The sequence below is a fragment of the Oncorhynchus clarkii genome, chromosome 16, assembly GCF_045791955.1.
Source record: "Oncorhynchus clarkii lewisi isolate Uvic-CL-2024 chromosome 16, UVic_Ocla_1.0, whole genome shotgun sequence".
NCBI lineage: Eukaryota > Metazoa > Chordata > Actinopteri > Salmoniformes > Salmonidae > Oncorhynchus > Oncorhynchus clarkii.
In genome coordinates this window covers 44,669,638-44,689,657 of record NC_092162.1, presented here as the reverse complement: position 1 = coordinate 44,689,657, position 20,020 = coordinate 44,669,638, and the positions used below count along the sequence as shown (strand labels likewise).

The window sequence follows — 20,020 nt, the reverse complement described above, 5'->3', positions numbered from 1 at the left end:
CTGGACTCAGGTGCCAGCAGCCAACAGAGTAGTGTTTCATAATCCACTGATCCACTGCTACATGAGACAGGATTTAGCTGTTTACCACTGGGCAATCTAATCAGAACAATCTGTCACTTTAGTAGAATGATTCGCTCGGTCTTTCTCTCCATCTGTCTCTGTCCGTCTGTCTAATTGTATGATTCACATTTAAACCATTCTACAGTAGTTTGATAACTGTATTTAACTGACCTAAAAGATTTCCAGTTCCCACATGTACTGTACATGTATGTATATTTAGGATAATTAACTATATTTTGGATAACTGTGGATGCATTTGGTTACTGAAAATCACACATTGAAAGAATGACTTGGTCATAGAAGGTAAACACATTGCTCTTTATTTTCTCAACAACAACATAATGAAAGTCTTTGTTCTTTTTTTCTGCAGTGACCAGCAACAGTCTGGAAAGACCCGTTTAAGGCTTTGATTCTGGTATGTGTGTTTGAGGTACAGCCCAGCCAAACCAGTATGGTTTGATGGATGAATCCAGACCAGAACACTGTATAAGTTAAGCCGTGGTGTTATACACAGACTCAACAGATAGCACCAACATGGAGCCGTGGCTTCATAGTTCTGTGGCTATGTGGAGATACTGTATTCATCTGCGTGCTAACAGGAGAATTGAGTTAACTGGACAGCATCTTTCTACAACACAATATCATATGAACCCCAATGTACAACATACACATGTGCACCCGCTCCTCACATAAAATTGCTCCCAGTTTCAGCCTCTCAGCCACATGGTTCTGTCTTCTTCTTCTGGATTTAAAGTTAATACGCTCAATTTTTAGTGCTAGACAGATAGAACACTTATTTATGGAGCAATGACAACCTAGATACACAAAAAGCACATACTGTATCATCATCATGAAGATTGAGAGAAATCTAAACTATTTTATACATGGCATCCGGAGTCCAGATAAGTTAGACATAATATAGCAATCCATGGTGCAGCAATCCTGCACATTCTGTATCCAGCCTACTTTCTATTTGTTGTACTACATGAATGTTGTTGTAATACCACACCAACTGTAGAAAACATAGTGTACTGAACATTCATCTCAATCAATTTTTTCAAGTTCCCTTGCTCTTTAGAAATCGTCCTATGGATTTTAGACAACTTATTAAGGCTTTGAGATTACTTAAACATGCATAAATAGCTATGACAAATCACACACAGCAGTAAGATATTCCATTGTCATCTTCAGGTCAAAATGTCCTGTTCCAGTAGCTCAAATAGATGGATATGTATTAAGCATACCCATTTGACTTATTTACTGTTATGGTGTATTATCATCATAAATTAACAGAAATATTGTCATAGGTATTCATAAGGTTTAGGTATTGTCTCTAATGGTATTTGTCTTGGCTTGAGAGGACATTATTTTGAAGCACGTTCATTGAGGATGGTTTCCCTCTGATTGACAGCTAGCCACAAAGCCCAGCTCCTCTTTCTGTGTCCCTCTGCATGTTCACTGATCCCTAACCTCTGACCCCTGGCCCATAACCCTCCCTGTACCATCCCCCTAACCTGAGAAATTATACTGACACCAAAATACACACCTCACTTAGTCACCTACTTAAGCCACATTAGACATTGTGTATCTGTCCCAGACCTTTGATGTGAAAACATTTGGACACACTCCACCTCTCCATGTCAGTGTACCCTTGATGCTTCACAACACCGACGGGCGACAGAGCAGAACTGGAGAAGAACTGATCCTCAGTGGGAGTTAGTCAGCTGTGTGCCACTGTGGGGCCTTACCGGCTGGCTGGACGCCAGTTGAGTAACAGCACTCTCTGCGGTTCACACCGTGGTCTCATACTCCATCACCTCTGTGGGAGAGCCTAGACAGCGGTACTGGATCCTTGGTGTGACCGGAGCAGCACCCTCGAGCACCAGGATGGTTTTGCGCAGCCGGCGGTCGATGAAGTGGGCATCCCAGGCAGGGTACTTCTTCCTGGGCAAGTCAATACGGATGACTGGCCCCTCTGTACTAGGGGCAAGGGGTGGGAGAGTAGCCTTGACTCCTCTTTTAAGTGTTCGTACCAGAAACACGTCTGAGTTAGCCCCTCCCATCTGCTCACGGTCTCCCCCTTTAGTCCTCTGCAGGGTCCTGGGGGGGCTGGCCACTACATCTGGAGGGAGAGAGGAAGCTGGGGAAAGGCAGGACTCCACTGCTATCTCCTCCGGCACCCCCCATCCCCACCCTGAGATAGGACCGTCAGGGTGCAGCAGGCAGTAGTATACAAACATAAAGAAGGTGCCCAGAGCATAGCTACTGGCCACCATACACACTGTGAGCAGGGCATTGAAGTCTGACGTCTGTGGGGCGCGGTACAGATACCAGAATGTGGTGAGTGCCACGTTCTCAATAAATACAACCACACTGTAGACGAGCATACGGCAGCGTGTGCGCCCCTCCCTCACGCTAAACCAACAGAAGACATACACAATGCCGACCACCATGTTATAGATGATCTCCTCCCATTTGGACATGCAGAAGTCTGTTTCGCCTTGTATGATCCAGAATGTCATGATGCACCAATGGGCCACAATGAAGATACCAAAGTAGAGCTGGAATACGGAGGCGAACAGGGCAAAGGCCATCGTACGGGCTCCGATGGTAAACAGGTGCCACAGAATTTGCACAATGACGGCCTTGTAGGACATGGGCAGCTTGTCGTCCCGGGAGTCCCTCAGAACCTTCTGGTAGGAGGCGATCATCCAGGACAGGGACACCAGCGAGGCAGAGGCTGAGAGGCCTGGAGAGAGAGATAGAGGCAGGGAGAGACAGGAGGCAGGCAGAAAGAGAGAGAGACAGGAAAGAAAAGTAGAGGTTTAGCAGTGTAAAAGGGTCTGGCAGTCATGAGATTAAAAGAACTCGCTGCTGAGCTGAGTGTCATGTGAAGCAGAACGCTCCTTTGTAGTCTAAGGAATGCTTCAGGCCGGGGAAACATTCCTACAATCCAGACCAGTATGCCAGAATTTGTGTCAGCTTTCACCCATCTTTGTGTAGGCATTTTTAAATGAAGGATGTTGTGGATTGAAAATCTGGCAGTTCTGACTGAGTGATGTCACGTTTAGGGGAGTTTCAGAGGGTGATGTCACTAGTGAGTGATTATTAAGGTATAGACATAAGCAATATAAATGGGTTTGGGTATAGAATGTGTCAAGATACTGGATAGTTTGAGATGGTGATTAGTACGGTAAAGGACCTGTCAATGTCAAGGATAGGCCATCACAGTGGATTGTATTGGGGAGTTTGAGATGGTCATGCCACTAGTAATTATTAAGGTTCAAGACAGTATTTGTGTTCAGACCGTGACTCACCCTGCAGCGGGAGGACCTGACTGGCCTGGACCATGATGCTTAGCTGCAGGACCAGCTGGGGGGCGCTCTTCAGGAAGGACTCCAGCAGGCGCAGCATGCTGATGTCAGCGCTCTCAAACATCATGCGCCAGTAGAAATGACGGCGCTCATGGTCCCCACGCCAGCGACTCTGCACCCCCAAGTACAAGGCATGGACATACCTGTGGAACATCAGGCAGGAAAAGGGAGGTGGGGGGATAGGGACAGAGAGGGAAGGGCATGAGTATGATATTGGAATCATGTCACATTTTTTTGCGAGAGAAGAATCTCCAGCTATCAAGAAACACTCCATATCAATCTGTTATATCCACATGACAGCACCATTCCAAGACAGATGGCTCATTGCAGCCTTAGTTCAGCCTCATTCTAGCAACTGAACTTCCAACTCTCCAGACAGCCTGGGAGCTGTCACTCCATCCAGACAGAAAAACGGGTAATAGTTTGTCTCTTGGTAGAGTGCCACTGAGCCTGAATCGGTCTGGTCACTTCACCCTGTCCTCTCCAGGCTACAGAAGTGATCGCTTTGACAATATAAAATAATACTTTCTCATTTGACATCAACCTCTCTAAATGGAGTGACTGTTTTTGTCATGCGTCATTACCTCTGAGTGATTGTGTGAAAGAGAAATGTGTCTCTGTGATGGAGGAACAGGAACTAAATGTGGCTTGGTGATGGCTAGAGGGAGGATGGGACAAAACAGAGCCCTGTCCTATAGTATCTCAATGAGCCCAGTGAACCAGGAGGGAGTTAGTATAACCCTTTCTGTTCTGGTTTCCTCTGCCTGGGGATGTCATATACACACAGCACACACATAAATGCATGCTTTTGTTTCCCACTGATGATTATTCTCATTCAAAGTGATCCAAAAGCATCCTGCCATGCCACTCCCATCTAATATCATCCAAGCTGATTTAAATATAATGACAACATGCTTTGCTGACCCCAGATCAGCATCACTAGCCTTTACTCGCCTCTACCCCAGTGCACCTGTCTGTCTGTGTATCAGTGACAGTTCATTCCAGAGTTAACACCTGAGGGTAAAACACTCAATGGTAATCCTCTTTAATGTGCAGACACGCCAGTCCAAGACCAGCAGCATGGAACAGAGCACACACAACAGCTTTAATGGCATTACAGCTAATACCACTTTGTCTCAGAGACTTTCAATAGACTCCTCAGATGGGACTGTACCGTGTCTCAATCTATACCAGGAAATAAAGAATATGTAAATCCTGCCCATGGAGTAATCTAAAATCAAATCAAAACAAATTTGATTCATCACATGCACTGAATTCAACTGGCGTAGACTTTACAGTGAAACACTTGCTTACAAACCTTTCCCAATGATGCAGAGTTTAAAGATACAGATGCAGTGAAAACTGATTTTGCAAAGAAAGAAATTATGGTGTGGTTGTCTATTCAAACAGTGTTTCTACAGTAGATCATGTGCCGGCAGACTCATTCAAGTGACAGTGAATTGACCTGAAGGTCGATCCCTCACATGTAATTGACATACAGTTGCCTAGCTATGTAAACTTACTTTCTGTCCCAGGGGAACAATGATAGAGAGAGAAAGAGAGAGAGAGAGAGGGTGGGGGATAGAAGGACATAGATAATTAATTATTTGCCTCTGAGGTCCATATCACTGGCTGCTGTGAATACTATTAGCCTACCAATCTTCTCACTACAGTTCAAGGCAACAGCTAGAGCCTGTCAAAACCAATCATCACAGACTATGGCTGATTCCAAGACTACTACTTCTGTGGCTGATTCTGAAGACTACTGTATCTGTAGACCTACAGAGCAATATATTTGCACTGTGAAATGTAATGAGGCTAAGATATATTTGTTACATCCTCCTAACATGTCTAGCCTATTTTTCACAATAATTTTGGCATGCATGGCATAGATAGAAAATCCATAACATAGGAAATCCATGTCCTGATATCAAATCCTAACACTCCCCATCTCACAGAAGATCTGACACTTTCACACTCAAACGATGGAAGAAAGACAAATGGGATGTGTGTGTTCATAAAGCGAATGGTGTGGATGAGTAGACGATTTTCCCCGGGAGATTATTGACCTAGAAGCTCGTGAGGGGGGAGGAGCCTACAACTCCCTAACCTCGTTACCAGACGTCAAAGAAAGCGATACAAAAGACATATCGACTTTGTGAATAGAGTAGCCTTCTCTGGGCGAGTTTAGTTTAGTAGGGAAAAGGCTGAAATTAGGAGATGTTTTAACAATAATGTTTCAAATTGAGCTGTTACAACAAACCCAAACATAGTAGCCTAGTAGGGATATAATAATGTTTCGATCACCATCTAAGCAGAACCCCGTCTCTCTCTCTCTCTCTCTCTCTCTCACACACACACACACACACACACACACACACACACACACACACACACACACACGTTCAAGCCAGGACAGTATCCGTGTATGAGTGATCTTACCTCCAGACCTGTGCTAGCTGAAATATATGGATGAAGCATTGAAAGAGCCACATAAAGGCTCTGCAGCAGCCCCGGGCGCCTCCCATAGTGCCGGTCGTAGGCAATGCCCCGACCGCAGCATCGCGGCCAGCGCCCCCTTGCTCGCTGTCCTTGGTGCTGAAATGGCTCTTCGCTCCGGATGCTGCGACCACGGCAGCTGCGGCTGTGCTACTGTCGTTGGTATCCGAATAATCATAGGCGAACCACCTAAAACTCAACACCTGAACCACCACAGACGGAACTATCACGAAGACCAGTGTCAATGCAAACCACCAGTAGTTCCGCCTGAGGTAGTAGTCCGCGGCCAGCCACAGGTCTGAGGCCCCGTCCGAAAAGAACACCAAAAGTGCACATATCGTCCAGCTACAGTCGAGGAGCGAGTAGCGTTTCCTAGCAGGGTGGCACTGAGGCGAACGTTGAGCTGAACCGGACAGGCACTCGGGCGGGATGTCATTTCGCAACGAGACGGGTGCACCATCAGATTTAGCGGCCATGTTTGTTTTAGAGAAGAGAGTGGGCAAGGGAGATGAGAAAATGATGGAAGGGGGGAGGGGTCGCGTATATGTGTGAATGCCTGAGTGTGTGGGGGAGAATGGGAGGGAGGAAAGGAGAGGGGAGGTGGGAAAGCGAAAACGATATTTCATAATAAATCCTGACGAAAAATGTGATTTATTTAGCTCTACCACATGATAGAAAATTAAAAGTAAAATGTTAGCACGCTAGATCATCATACGATTAATGATTGTGCGGTTTTCTTTAAGACTGCATTTGCACTGGCAGGGGGAGCCATGATGAAACAGTTGGACGTTTCATCGGTGCTGAACCGAACTGTGCTGAGATGGCCGTTTTGACAACACAGCACACGGATCATCAACTAGATTCAGCCCCGGGCCGATTTTATGTTGAGCGGATGGTCAGGGGCCCGGAACATAATTACAAATAATTTGTAGACTGCATATGTAATGTTTAGTTTGACTAAAATATAATAATTTCAAGCCTTGCTTATATTTGTATACGATCACCAGTCTCTCTATTATGAGTGGGAATGAGCGGGAATAATTCAAATCACTTGGAGCTGAGTTCCTGGTGTTTTTACTGTCTTTTATGTCCAACAATGACCATTGAAAAAAAAAATGTGTGGGGGGGCTCAGAAAACTTTGGAGGCGAAATTAAATCACTAGTGCGCTGCCAGGTGGGGAAACCTAACATAGCAGATGTTAAAATGTCATTTTGCAAGTGCATTCAGTACTTTGCTTTATATGAGTAGGCCTAATTTGCTGTAAAGGAGATTGTTGCTCCTCTGTGTAGTTAAGGCCTACATGATCCATGTGCCACAAAGATACTGTACTGGAAACATGTCTTAATAGACTACCTATTAAATACCAAGAAAGGCATACTATGATGGTGTGACACACATAGACCTGTCAAACCTGTCTAAAAGCAGGCCCCTATTTAATGATGTATATTTTTAAATGTAACCTTTATTTAACTAGGCAAGTCGGTTAAGAACAAATTCTTAATTACAATGAAGGCCTACCCCGGCCTAACCCGGACGACGCTGGACCAATTGTGCGCCACCCTATGGGACTCCCAATCACAGCCTGATGTGATACAGCCTGGATTCAAACCAGGGACTGTAGTGCATTAGACCACTGCACCACTCGGGAGCCCATGTCTCCTGGTACAGTCTGTAATTATACTGACACCTACTGGTGGCAGGGGCGGACTTAGTGATTTGGAGGCCCCAGGCAGAGGCCAGGCAGAGGTGGCTTTCCCATTCACCCTCTGAATGGCACACCATGTCTCAATTGGTTCAAGGCTTAAAAATCCGTCTTTAACCTGTCTCCCCCACTTCATCTACACTGATTGAAGTGAATTTAACAGGTGACATCAATAAGGGATTTTATCTGTCACTTGGATTCACCTAGTCAGTCTATGTCAAGGAAAGAGTAAGTGTTCCTAAAGTTTTGTGCACTCAGTGTATGTATCCCAAGTATCTGATGCTGTACATGTCCTCTGCTTCGACAACAATGGCAGTATTATCACCAGCACCTGTCTTTTTACTAAAGAAATTTGTAATTTTTCTGTTCAAATTAAATCTTTATTTTTCTTTTCTCTGCCCCGCTCTGAAAGCATCTCATTGCTGCAACTTAATTTCAATCAAAGTCACTTTTACAATCATATCGTGTGAAACAATGCACGCAAACTCTTCAGGGTAGAATAGTATATTATTATAAACCAGTCCGTGGGTGATTCAATCGCAGACGGACATCAGGATATGCTGTCTCTTTTTACTGAGACATGGCTTACGTACACTTGATTCTTCTATTCTGGTAAATCAGGGTGAGAGGCATGTTTTCTCAAACAATTCCTGGTGTATCAAAGTTAAAAACATTGCAACTGCTGTTCGCCCAGCCTGGAGTTTCTTGATGTTAAAATGCAGAACCCACTATATGCAGAGGGAATGAATGTGTTATTATCATAACTGTGTACATACCGCTACAAGCAAACACCAAGGCGGCACTCAATGAACTTCAAGGCTAGGGACACTGGACCCACTCCAATTTGCCTACACGCCCCAACCAAAAACCTTGGATAAACAGAGATATCTGTACAATGTTGAAAGCCCGTACTGCAGCATTTAATGTCAGCAGAATCAATCCCAATGATTCTTATTGGCTCCACAACCAAATCACACATCTGCACAAGAGAAACACCTATGTGAGAATGCTGTTCATTAACTGTAGTTACAGTTCAGCATTCAACACTATTGTTGCCAAGCCCTGGGTCTGGACACATCCCTCTGCAACTGGATCTTGAACCTCCGAACGGGCAGACCACAGGCTGTGAGGATTGTGAACACTCTTAACACAGGGTCCCCCCAGGGGTGTGTCCTAAGTCCTCTACTCCCTATTCACCCACGACTGTGTGGCTTTGCACGACACCAACCCCCATCATCAAGTTTGCTGATGACACAACGGTTGTAGGCCTGTTAACCAACAACGAGTCAGCCTATAGCGAGGAGGTAAGAGAACTGGCATTGTTGAATCAACCTTTCCCTCAACATCAGCAAACCAAGGAGTTGATAGTTGATTTCAGAAAGCCGAGGGAACATGCCCCATTCCACATCAACGGGACTGCAGCAGTGTCACAAGTTCCTCGGAGTCCACATCACAGAGAACTTGTCATGGACCAACCCCACCACCACTCACCAAGAAGGCACAGCAGCGTCTCTACTTCCTAAGGCCGCTGAAGAAATTTGGCATGTCGCCCCAGGTCAATCAATCAATCAATCAAATGTATTTATAAAGCCCTTCTTACATCAGCTGATGTCACAAAGTGCTGTACAGAAACCCAGCATAAAACCCCAAACAGCAAGCAATGCAAGTGTAGAAGCACAGTCTTCCTCAAATACTACCGCTGCACAATCAAGAGCATCCTGACTGTCTGGTATGGGAATTGCTCCATCAATGTTGATGTCCTAATAAAACTTTAAACTTGTTTCTACTATTTTGAGAAAATATAATCACAGTTTAATATGAAATATATACATGGAGAAAAAAGTTATCCATTCTGAATAATTATTCAGCTGATTGGATTAATTTACTTCTTTGGAGGCCTTTTTCGTCAATGTGGCCTCATTAACCTGGGCACAGTGGCCAGATTAAACACCCTTCTTCCCCATTTCCTTTGCAGCTTCCCACAGATTTAGCTGCTTTTGAAGCGACAATAAGAGTGCCAAGCTGAGCAGCTCACGACAGCAGGTCGTTTGTTTGGGGGTTTGTATTTGATTAACGTTTATTGAAAAAGTATGGATTTCTGCTAACAAAGGCATTCACCACAGAGGACAAACATAGGTACAAGGTAAAGCATTTCATAATTAAACATTTTTTAAGTATTGAGCTTGGGCGAATTGATGTAGTCGGAGCTGAATTCCACAAAGCCTGGAATCTGCTCAACCCCATTGGTGGAGTTCATCAGTAACTTCCTTCACCATGGAGTTGAGTTTAGTCAGCTAGGTCTGACATTCGTGACACAGCCGCGGAAGCGAACCCTGTTGCCGTTGCAGAACAATAACAGGTGACTTGTCTGCCTTTCCGCTCAGCAAGCCTGGCACACACCCTGCACCTGCTTGGGTGGTTCCTCATAAGCCAAGTAGTAGGCCTTTTGCTGTGGCCACGTCTCATGAAGAGCCACTGCTGTTGAATTTCTCCAATTCCTGCATGTGAACACCTCGAGCTTGTCTGCTGCATCGGTCATTTTCTAGGATATGTTATCAGGCTTTTAAATCATATCATTTAAAAAAAGGAAACTCTAAATCAGGCTAAAAATAATGGGCCTGAATTAGACAGGATGAACTGTGACGATTGGAGGCAGCAGTTGGCGCATCAGTAACGATGCGAAATGGCTGTATTTCAGAAAGGCGAGCTGTCTCATTCTAATTCTATGCCAACAATCATTTAATGTTCCCGCAAAACACTAGAGACTTGCAACAGGCAAAAATTCTTCACAACTATTGATCATCATCATGTATAGAGAAAATAAAATGCATTGACAAGAGATAATGAAAATGTACATTTTTTATCATTCATAAAAGCTGGAAAATCATTTGCGACAAGGTAACAAGACACAATAGAGTTGGTTTAGTACAACATATTTTCAACCTCAAGACAGAAATCAAGTCTCCTTATTTCCCCTATTCTATAAAACACACTTCCCACAGCTTCATTATTCAAAAAAACAAAACAAGAATATATTATGGGAAAAACAAAAGCCTTGCAGCTTCCCAAATAAAACAAAGTCACTTAGTAAATATGTTATTTGATGAATACAACTTCTTAAAAGTAATAGGAGAAAGAAAACATGGAAGTTGATGCATTACTGTTGACACAATTAGTGCAGATGGGTAAGGTAATGAAAAGGGCCAATATTTACCATGATTTATTTTGCAAACATTTTGAAATGAGCCAAAGATATGAAAATATCTGCAAACAACCTAATTGTCCAAATCCACAATAAATTGCTTGGTAGTCTTCTTTGTTTTAAATTGTAATTTATAAAACAGGGGAAAGGGAAAACTCTTCATCACAAGGCTGTCCCATTGACAAAATTAAAAAGAGAGAAAAAGGTCTAGATTTCTTAACCATTACAAAGCAAAGAGTATCCATGAAGAATCCTCCATTATTAGAGTGGTGAAGTAGAGAATTACTTTTCTGCTATTGTCAAACATCTCCATTCGTTATTGAAAGGGCTTGAAATGCTGGCACCTTCCAACTGGGCACCAGTATTGTATTGCAGCTTCCTACAGGAAGAGACAGAGGACAGGTACTTTTTTTATTCCTTTTTTCAGTTTATTCTGACAGAAAACAAATATATCAATGCAAGTACATTAGCTGGTGCCATACTCATGGGACGATGATAACATTAGACACAGATTCCATTTCACCCATTGGATCCCATCTTAGCCCACTCACTTGGCTCAGAGCTGCTCTAAGGGGGAGCTTCAGAGCAGTGTGCAATTTGACTTCTTTTCCTTCTTCCTTTCTATCGGTGTTTTCCTATTGATCTGTCTGACCAGGTCATAGAAAATCTAAAGCAGACCAAAGGAGCCAGTAGTTAGAGATACATTTGTTGTAAGCCCCAGATAATCACACTTGTTTACTTAATGAGATGTATATTCTTATTGCAATTCTCGTCAACTCCGAGACGTAAAATACATTCATTCAGTTCAGGTGACTGGAAATGAAAGCGGTGGGGCTTACCTCATTAACGTTGATCTTTGATTTAGCTGAGGACTCTAGAAAGGCACAGTTGTTCCACTGTCTGGCCAGGTTCTGACCCTGCTCCTTGCCCACCACACGCTCATCCTCCAGGTCACACTTGTTGCCCACCAGGATCATGGGGACCTGATACAAAATAATGAGAAATAGATAGAAGACAATGAGAGACTATAGCTCTTTACCCTGTTGCTTTCCAAAGCTAAAATATAGGCCATATAAGTCTCCATAACGTGACAACAAATCAATAATGTACAAACTCTGCATGTGGCAGAAATAAGAGCTAAACTGAAACTGGCAAACATCTCTCATGACATTTCTACTTTGTTATTGCTATGCTCTTCCCGCACAGAGAATACCCTATTGAGAGAACCTATGGCTCTCAGAGCAGTAGGATTACAAGTTAAGAGCCAACACACTCCTTCATTTAAAACACCATTAAAATTGCATATAAATCATAAACGTATCATAGATTTCATAGCAGCTGTAATAAATGCATTGACAACGAGGCCCAAGTGTTGGAAGCACGTCAATGACAATGACTGAGCCCTGATAAGCTACAATACTCACATCCTCAGTGTCCTTTACTCTTAGGATCTGTTCCCGAAGGTCCTGTAGATCATTAAATGTGGACTGCGCCGTGATGGAGTATACAAGAGCGAAGCCTTGACCGTTCTTCATGTACAAGTCCCTCATCGCTGTGAACTGCTCCTGTAGAACAGCAGAGGAAAGACTCCATGACATACTGGTCATATTTACTGTTAAAATCTGTCACCATGGCTAACATGGACACATTCTACCTACTGTTCCAGCTGTGTCAAGGATTTCAAGCATGCACTGCTGCCCATCCACTTCAACTTGCTGTGGGAGAGAGGGAGTAACTTTTAGTAGCATTTTGACATCAGTGGTGGCAATTGAAAAGTTGGTAACTATAGGGCAGCTTACCTTTCTGTAGGAGTCTTCTATTGTGGGGTCATATTTTTCCACAAAAATACCCTGTACAAATTGGACAGTCTGGAAGAGAAAAGGCAAGGGGAGGAGAACATGAATGTAGAGAGTGACTCGTACATTCTCCAAATCAAAACAGCCACTCAATCAGGGCTCTAAATGAAACATTTTCATTGGTAGCACAACATGTGCTTCAAAAATAAGTCATATTGGCCCAATAAAGGCTGTACCTAAATCGTATTTTCTGGAAAATAAGACACCAGAAAATAAGATTTTTTAAATTGATTTAGATACAGCGTTCATTGGGCCTATATGACTTGTCAATATTTTTGAAGCACATGTTGTGCCCAGGAAACTAATCTGTTTCCAGGGTACAACATCTGTTTATTATAAAAGTTAAAAATGTGGATACAAATACCTGTCATTGAAATGACAAAGTAATTTGTGGAATATTAGGTTAGCTAACATTGTGAAACAAAAACAGTTTCCTAATGAGCTGCATAATGCAGTAACATGACTGAACAAGTTGTTAACGGCCCGCGACATGGTTTATGAATGGAAAATATGGCCCGCGACATGGTTTATGAATGGAAAATATGGCCCGCGACATGGTTTATGAATGGAAAATATGGCCCGCGACATGGTTTATGAATGGAAAATATGGCCCGCGACATGGTTTATGAATGGAAAATATGGCCCGCGACATGGTTTATGAATGGAAAATATGGGCCGCCAATGGAGATGCATCCAGCTGCAGCGCCAATGCGCAATAGAAGGGGGAAAAAAAACGTAGTGCCGGTAATATGGTCACAACTTTTCAACGGTTTGGGCTACAGACAAGCTGTTTTTTTCTCTAGGGCAGCTTAATCATTACAACAATTATTATCTGGCTGATTTTTTGTTCTAGGTGCACACTGGTGCTCCCAAATTGAAATTCCAAGTCACACAGCAAAATATTTAGGGGCATATGCGACCAAAATGGTCACACTTTAAAGCCCTGCACTCAATGCACCCAGAATGACTCAAAACAGAAACCTTTACTACTAACCAGTGCAGATTTGCCTACACCTCCTGAGCCTAAAACCACTAGCTTGTATTCACGCATGGTGGGGTTACTTCACTCGACGGCGCAAAAGTCTGCAAGAGATGAGACAAGAGAGAGAACATTGGTTAGGCCTACTTATTTATATAATTTTACACATTGCAGGCCACACATGAGGAGAAGCCAATAATTCCCTTCGGTTTTCATCAGCTCTAGACGCCACATTGTGGGTTCCCTTGGCTCGTCCATTATCTAACTACTTTAGTTATACATAGCCAAGCCTAAACATAACTGCTTTGTCGCGGTAATCCCCTTTGACAATACATATTCAGAAACTGAAACTCCCCTCTGCCAAAAGAAGGAGCTCCCTTTCTGACTCACTATCCAGGTACATCTGCCGGCATGACAAGGCCTTCTTTTCAAAAGAAGAAACCAAATAGAGACAAGATGACCCAGAGATTTATTTCCCCATTATAAAATGACGCCCTATAACACTTGAGTGACAGTGAACTGATGCTAATGGTCAAAAAGCTCAGTCTCTATGGAGACGGTAGGCAATAGCCATAGTGCCACAAATAGCTTCATCTAATTAGCATGCATAGGAGAAGGCCATGTGGGGTGAGGCGTCGCTGCCTCTATCAGCTTGGCAAGGTGAGAAGTAAGGCTTGTTAAAATAGCACAACATTATAAAAAAACTCATCAGTTTTTATGACTTGATATTACAAAGCTATCCCGTAATCGTTTCCTGTTCTGTCTTGGAGCCAGCCATGGAAACGTGAGGCACCTACCAAGAGAAACTTTTCTCTACAGAATATTATCCCCATGACACCTTTGTTATTGTTTTATTTTGTCTGTATTCCAACGGGACCACGTTGAAAATAAGTGGGATCGCTTCAACGTGTTGTCATTGATTTATTGGAGGAAAAGATGCAATGTCTCTTTATGTCCAATAGGAATTACTAACAGGCATAGGCAAAAACTCCTCCATGAGAAAATACATTTCATGTGCTGTGCAGAGAAATAATCCAAACCCACTATCATTATCTAGCTATGCAAACCTAACAAATTCCAAGCGGCAGCAGCATGAGAGTTGGGCGGTATGCGGGATGTTACAAAGGTCCATTCAATCCTCAGGCCATTGCGATACACCCCTTCCTCTGTGAAAATTATGTGCATATAGAACAAACAGAACAGAGATCATAGTAAGAGAATGACAATTGCGCTTCTTAAATAGTGACCAGACCAAGAAAGGACACTTCTGTGTTTGTTTCTGATATTAGCCCATTTTTAGAAGCAGAAGTTAAACCTACAGCTGCAGTAAGAATACGAAACAAAGTATGTGTCACAAAGGTTTCAGAAAGACATTTCACTTTTATCTGATGGCCTTTAGTTGACTGATTACAGGTGAAACATCTGGAGTAGCGCTTAAGCAAATACAGTGAGCTCTAAAAGTATTGGGACAGTCACACATTTGTTGATGTTTTGGCTCTGTACTCCAGCACTTTGGATTTGAAATTATACAATGGACAAGGAGGTTAAAGAGCAGACTGTCAGCTTTAATTTGAAGGTATTTTCATCCATATCAGGTGAACTGTTTAGAAATTGTACATAGTCCCCGCATTTTAGGGGACCAAAAGTATTGGGATAAATTCACTTATACAGTGGGGAGAACAAGTATTTGATACACTGCGGATTTTGCAGGTTTTCCTACTTACAAATCATGTAGAGGTCTGGAATTCTTATCATAGGTACACTTCAACTGTGATAGACGGAATCTAAAACAAAAATCCAGAAAATCACATTGTATGATTTTTAAGTAATTAATTTGCATTTTATTGCATGATATAAGTATTTGATCACCTACCAACCAGTAAGAATTCCAGCTCTCACAGACCTGTTCGTTTTTCTTTAAGAAGCCTTCCTGTTCTCCACTCATTACCTGTATTAACTGCACCTGTTTGAACTCGTTACCTGTATAAGAGACACCTGTCCACACACTCAAAACAGACTCCAACCTCTCCACAATGGCCAAGACCAGAGAGCTGTGTAAGGACATCAGGGATAAAATTGTAGACCTGCACAAGGCTGGGATGGGCTACAGGACAATAGGCAAGCAGCTTGGTGAGAAGGCAACAACTGTTGGCACAATTATTAGAAAATGGAAGAAGTTCAAGATGACGGTCAATCACCCTCGGTCTGCAAGCTCTCACCTCATGGGGCATCAATGATCATGAGGAAGGTGAGGGATCAGCCTAGAACTACACGGCAGGACCTGGTCAATGACCTGAAGAGAGCTGGGACCACAGTCTCAAAGAAACCCATTAGTAACACACTACGCCGTCATGGATTAAAATCCTGCAGCGCTCGCAAGGTCCCCCTGCTCAAGCCAGCGCATGTCCAGGCCCGTCTGAAGTTTTCCAATGACCATCTGGATGATCCAGAGGAGGAATGGTAGACGGTCATGTGGTCTGATGAGACAAAAATAGAGCTTTTTGGTCTAAACTCCACTCGCCATGTTTGGAGGAAGAAGAAGGATGAGTACAACCCCAAGAACACCATCCCAACCGTGAAGCATGGAGGTGGAAACATTCTTTGGGGATGCTTTTCTGCAAAGGGGACAGGACGACTGCACCGTATTGAGGGGAGGATGGATGGAGCCATGTATCGTGAGATCTTGACCAACAACCTCCTTCCCTCAGTAAAAGCATTGAAGATGGGTCGTGGCTGGGTCTTCCAGCATGACAACGACTCGAAACACACAGCCAGGGCAACTAAGGAGTGGCTCGGTAAGAAGCATCTCAAGGTCCTATAGAGGCCTAGCCAGTCTCCAGACCTAAACCCAATAGATAATCTTTGGAGGGAGCTGAAAGTCTGTATTGCCCAGCAACAGCCCCGAAACCTGAAGGATCTGGAGATGGTCTGTATGGAGGAGTGGGCCAAAATCCCTGCTGCAGTGTGTGCAAACCTGGTCAAGAACTACAGGAAACAGGAAAGTATGATCTCTGTAATTGCAAACAAAGGTTTCTGTACCAAATATTAAGTTCTGCTTTTCTGATATGTCATGCAATAAAATGCTAATTAATTACTTAATCATACAATGTGATTTTCTGGATTTTTGTTTTAGATTCCGTCTCACAGTTGAAGTGCACCTATGATAAAAATGACAGACCTCTACATGCTTTGTAAGTAGGAAACACTGCTGATTTTGCAGGTTATCAAATACTTGTTCTCCCCACTGTATGTTTATTAAAGTAGTAAAAAGTTAAGTATTTGGCCCCATATTCATAGAACAGAATGACTACATCAAGCTTGTGACTCAATTTGTTGGATGCATTTTCTGTTTGTTTTGGTTGTGTTTCAGATTATTTTGTGCCCAATAGAAACGAATGATAAATAATGTAGTGTCATTTTGGAGTCACTTTTATTGTGACTAGAATAGGTTTCTAAACACATCTACCTTCATGTGGATGCTACCATGATTACAGATAATCCTGAATGAATCGTGAATAAGTATGAAAGTTTGGGAGAAATATCATATACCCCCCCCCCCAAAAAAAAAATGCTAGCCTATCCTTTTATTGTAATGGTAAGAGGTTTGCATATCTTGGGGATATGATATTTGTGCATCTAACTTTAACCTGTCTCCTCCCCTTCATCTACACTGATTAAAGTTGATTTAACAGGTGACATCAATAAGGGATTTTGTCATGGAAAGAGCAGGTGTTCCTAATGTTTTGTACACTCAGTGTATGTGAATTTGTCCCAATACATTCCCCTAAAAATGTGGGGACTATGTACAAAATGCGCTGTAATTTCTCAACTTTTCACCTGATAGGTATGAAAATACCATCAAATTAAAGGAGAAGTTATTTTTTACAACCAAATCTCTACTTTGTATGTCAATGGCATGTTATAGAAAGGTCCAGACAAATGTATTGTGACGTTTTTTAAATCACGTCCTCATCCTCGTTGTGTAGTATAGTGGCCCATAAAATGACATGAACAAAAGCTCCAAAAACACCCAGAGGCTCCAAAACACCCAAATACATCCTTTTAAAAACAGCAAAGCTCTCAGTATAGCGATGCAAGTCTTTAGATGTTGTACACATGAAATTGTGTCAATCCAAACTTTACCCGCAATGTTATATTCCATTTTGTTGTGACTCGAGCAATACCCCTCTGTCCATTTTACAGGTAACTGACAAAATAAAGGAAACACTTGAGTAAATGAGGGATAAAAAGTATATTAAAAGCATGGGGTGCTTCCACACAAGAAGCTCCAGACACTTGTAGAATCTATGCCAAGGTACATTGAAGCTGTTCTGGCAGGCCAAAGCCCTATTAAGGCACTATATGTTGATGTTTCCTTTATTTTTGGCAGTTACCTGTAGCAGCAGGCTACACAGTAAATGGAACCACTCGAGACGGCTTGAATCGTGCAAAAGGGACTATAACATTGTCGATAAAGTTCAGATTGACAACTTCATGTGTACAACACCTAAAAACCTGCATCACTATACTGAGAGCTTAGCCATTTGTAAAAATATGTTTTTTGGGTATGTTTTTAGATTTGGTTCATATTTTTTCAGGGCCCCCATACTACACAATAAGGATGAGGAAGTGATTTGCTGTTTGGGGTAAGTTTCTCAAAAACATGTCATCACAAAAAATGTGTCTGGACCCTTCTGCAGTATAACATTCCATTTACACCAAAAATAGAAGTTTGGTTGTATATTTGTCTGCAATTTAACCTCAGTCATTGTACCATTTCAAATCTAAAGCGCTGAAGAACAAGAGCCCAAATAACAACAAAGTTTCCCTGTCCCCAATACTTTAGTAGATCACTGCAAATGCCTGTAGAACTTCACATGGTCAATCCCAATGTCAGTATTCCTGCAAAACACAGCTGATATGGTGAGTGTCTCCATGTTGACAAGAATTTGGCAAATCCACCATGCCCACTGCACAGCATCTTGAAATGTTATAAGTCAGTGAGGGTTCAGAACCAGTATTCTCTTAACATAAGCCTACATGTTATTTTATGTTTTACTAATGCTCTGTGAGTGGTGCGTTCCCAGTCAGCATAGAATAGCCTAGTTTCTGCACTGAAACTCATTTTATAGCAAAAACACCCACTCTAAGGACATAACCTACTGTGCTCAAGGCTGGAAAGGACAACTCCCCACTACATCTAGTGAGGGAAGGCTAGCAGTTCCCAGGACACACTGACATCTGTGGGCAGGTGTGGATGCTGTGTTGGGAGCCAAAGGAGCTAGGCTACTCCAAAGAATCCCCACAAAACTAGGAAAAAGACAGAAGAAATATATAAATTGCATTTAACTTTTTGTGAATAATCTTAGGCCTGCACTTTGACAGAGTTGGGAGTGGGACACACATTGCCAAACAGTAGGTGTACATTAGCCTGAATAATCTACTCATCGGTGAGTATGTTTACATGCACACTAATAATTCAATATTAAACTGATTATGACAAAATGCCGAGTATGGCGTTAGTCACGTAAACACCTTACTCTGCTTATCTTAATTGGCGTAATGTCATAATCGAGGTAATCATACGCCGATTAAAACACCTGGTTTTCTGAGCAATCTTTCAAATGATTAGGACATGGTAACAGCTTAATCATCGCTCCAGCTGGATATTTGATTTGCGCATTTGCCAGTGTGTGGTAGCGCAAGCATCCCTCTTATGTGCGAGTGAAGTGAGTTCTGAAAAACTGAACGTATGCATCATCTTATAAATATTGTTCACATACAAACTTTTCGTCAGAACTCAGAAATCAAAGTCTTCTCAAAAATAAGTCAGTGGTAGACTGTTTATTTTGATTGGGTATTTCCTACATTGATCAAAAGTCCCATCAGTAGCCTGATTTCATGTGTCTGTCATGTAAACAGGACTATTACATTAACCTGACTATCCACAATAATCACATTATTGTGTGCATGCTACCGTGCTGTGTTGGGGAAGCTTCTCTGAAAATTGAGTTTACCAAGCTACCAATTACTTCACATTGGAAGAAGTTACACTAGACTAAAGCTACTCTTAAGAAAACTATAGTTTACCTAACTAAAGTTACTTTGATGAGGTAGTTCATCCAAACTACATTGTGAAAATGTGTCATCAGTAAATCTGTATTGTCAGACTACAAATTGCAAGAACAAATCACTTTGGGGTCATATGTTAACAGAATGTGTAACGGATTAATGGAATTTAGCCTATTAATTAAACCCCAAAACAGCTTCAAGTGAGAATTAGGCAAGTCCGATAACGAAAAAGTACATTTTAAAAAGTTGTGTAGTTCCAGTAGTTAGCCTAGCTA

General features: G+C 42.4%; 2 protein-coding genes across 3 annotated transcripts in view; both read right to left on the bottom strand.

Annotated features, from left to right (window-relative positions):
* Nucleotides 1–388: 388 nt before the first annotated feature.
* Nucleotides 389–6,433, bottom strand: LOC139367638 (XK-related protein 7-like). Its single transcript, XM_071105907.1, has 3 exons — nucleotides 5,877–6,433; nucleotides 3,378–3,577; nucleotides 389–2,809 (listed from the first exon to the last, which is right to left on the bottom strand). Exons 1-3 carry the CDS (start codon nucleotides 6,407–6,409, stop codon nucleotides 1,851–1,853), a joined length of 1,692 nt encoding a protein of 563 aa, XP_070962008.1. The 5' UTR covers nucleotides 6,410–6,433; the 3' UTR covers nucleotides 389–1,850.
* A 4,044-nt stretch (nucleotides 6,434–10,477) lies between these two features.
* The window catches only part of LOC139368552 (ras-related protein Rap-1b-like), a 13,843-nt gene continuing 4,300 nt past the window's right edge, over nucleotides 10,478–20,020 (bottom strand). The window contains exons 2-9 of one of the 2 annotated variants that reach the window (XM_071107571.1): nucleotides 18,837–18,983; nucleotides 13,689–13,777; nucleotides 12,638–12,706; nucleotides 12,497–12,553; nucleotides 12,263–12,403; nucleotides 11,678–11,821; nucleotides 11,390–11,505; nucleotides 10,478–11,217 (exon numbers count right to left, since the gene is read on the bottom strand). In XM_071107571.1, coding sequence (XP_070963672.1) covers nucleotides 11,419–11,505; nucleotides 11,678–11,821; nucleotides 12,263–12,403; nucleotides 12,497–12,553; nucleotides 12,638–12,706; nucleotides 13,689–13,745 — 555 coding nt within the window. In that variant the 5' untranslated portion in view covers nucleotides 13,746–13,777; nucleotides 18,837–18,983 and the 3' untranslated portion in view covers nucleotides 10,478–11,217; nucleotides 11,390–11,418. The remainder of the gene's footprint in view (nucleotides 11,218–11,389; nucleotides 11,506–11,677; nucleotides 11,822–12,262; nucleotides 12,404–12,496; nucleotides 12,554–12,637; nucleotides 12,707–13,688; nucleotides 13,778–18,836; nucleotides 18,984–20,020) is intronic. The other variant, XM_071107572.1, reaches the window with a different exon arrangement.

Coding starts and splice junctions, on each gene's coding strand:
- LOC139367638 (XM_071105907.1), bottom strand. CDS start 6,409: ATGGCCGCTAAATCTGATGGTGCACCCGTCTCGTTGCGAAATGACATC. Junction 3,578..5,876: donor CAGCTAGCACAGGTCTGGAG/GTAAGATCACTC, acceptor GATGTTCCACAG/GTATGTCCATGCCTTGTACT. Junction 2,810..3,377: donor TCAGGTCCTCCCGCTGCAGG/GTGAGTCACGGT, acceptor CTCTCTCTCCAG/GCCTCTCAGCCTCTGCCTCG.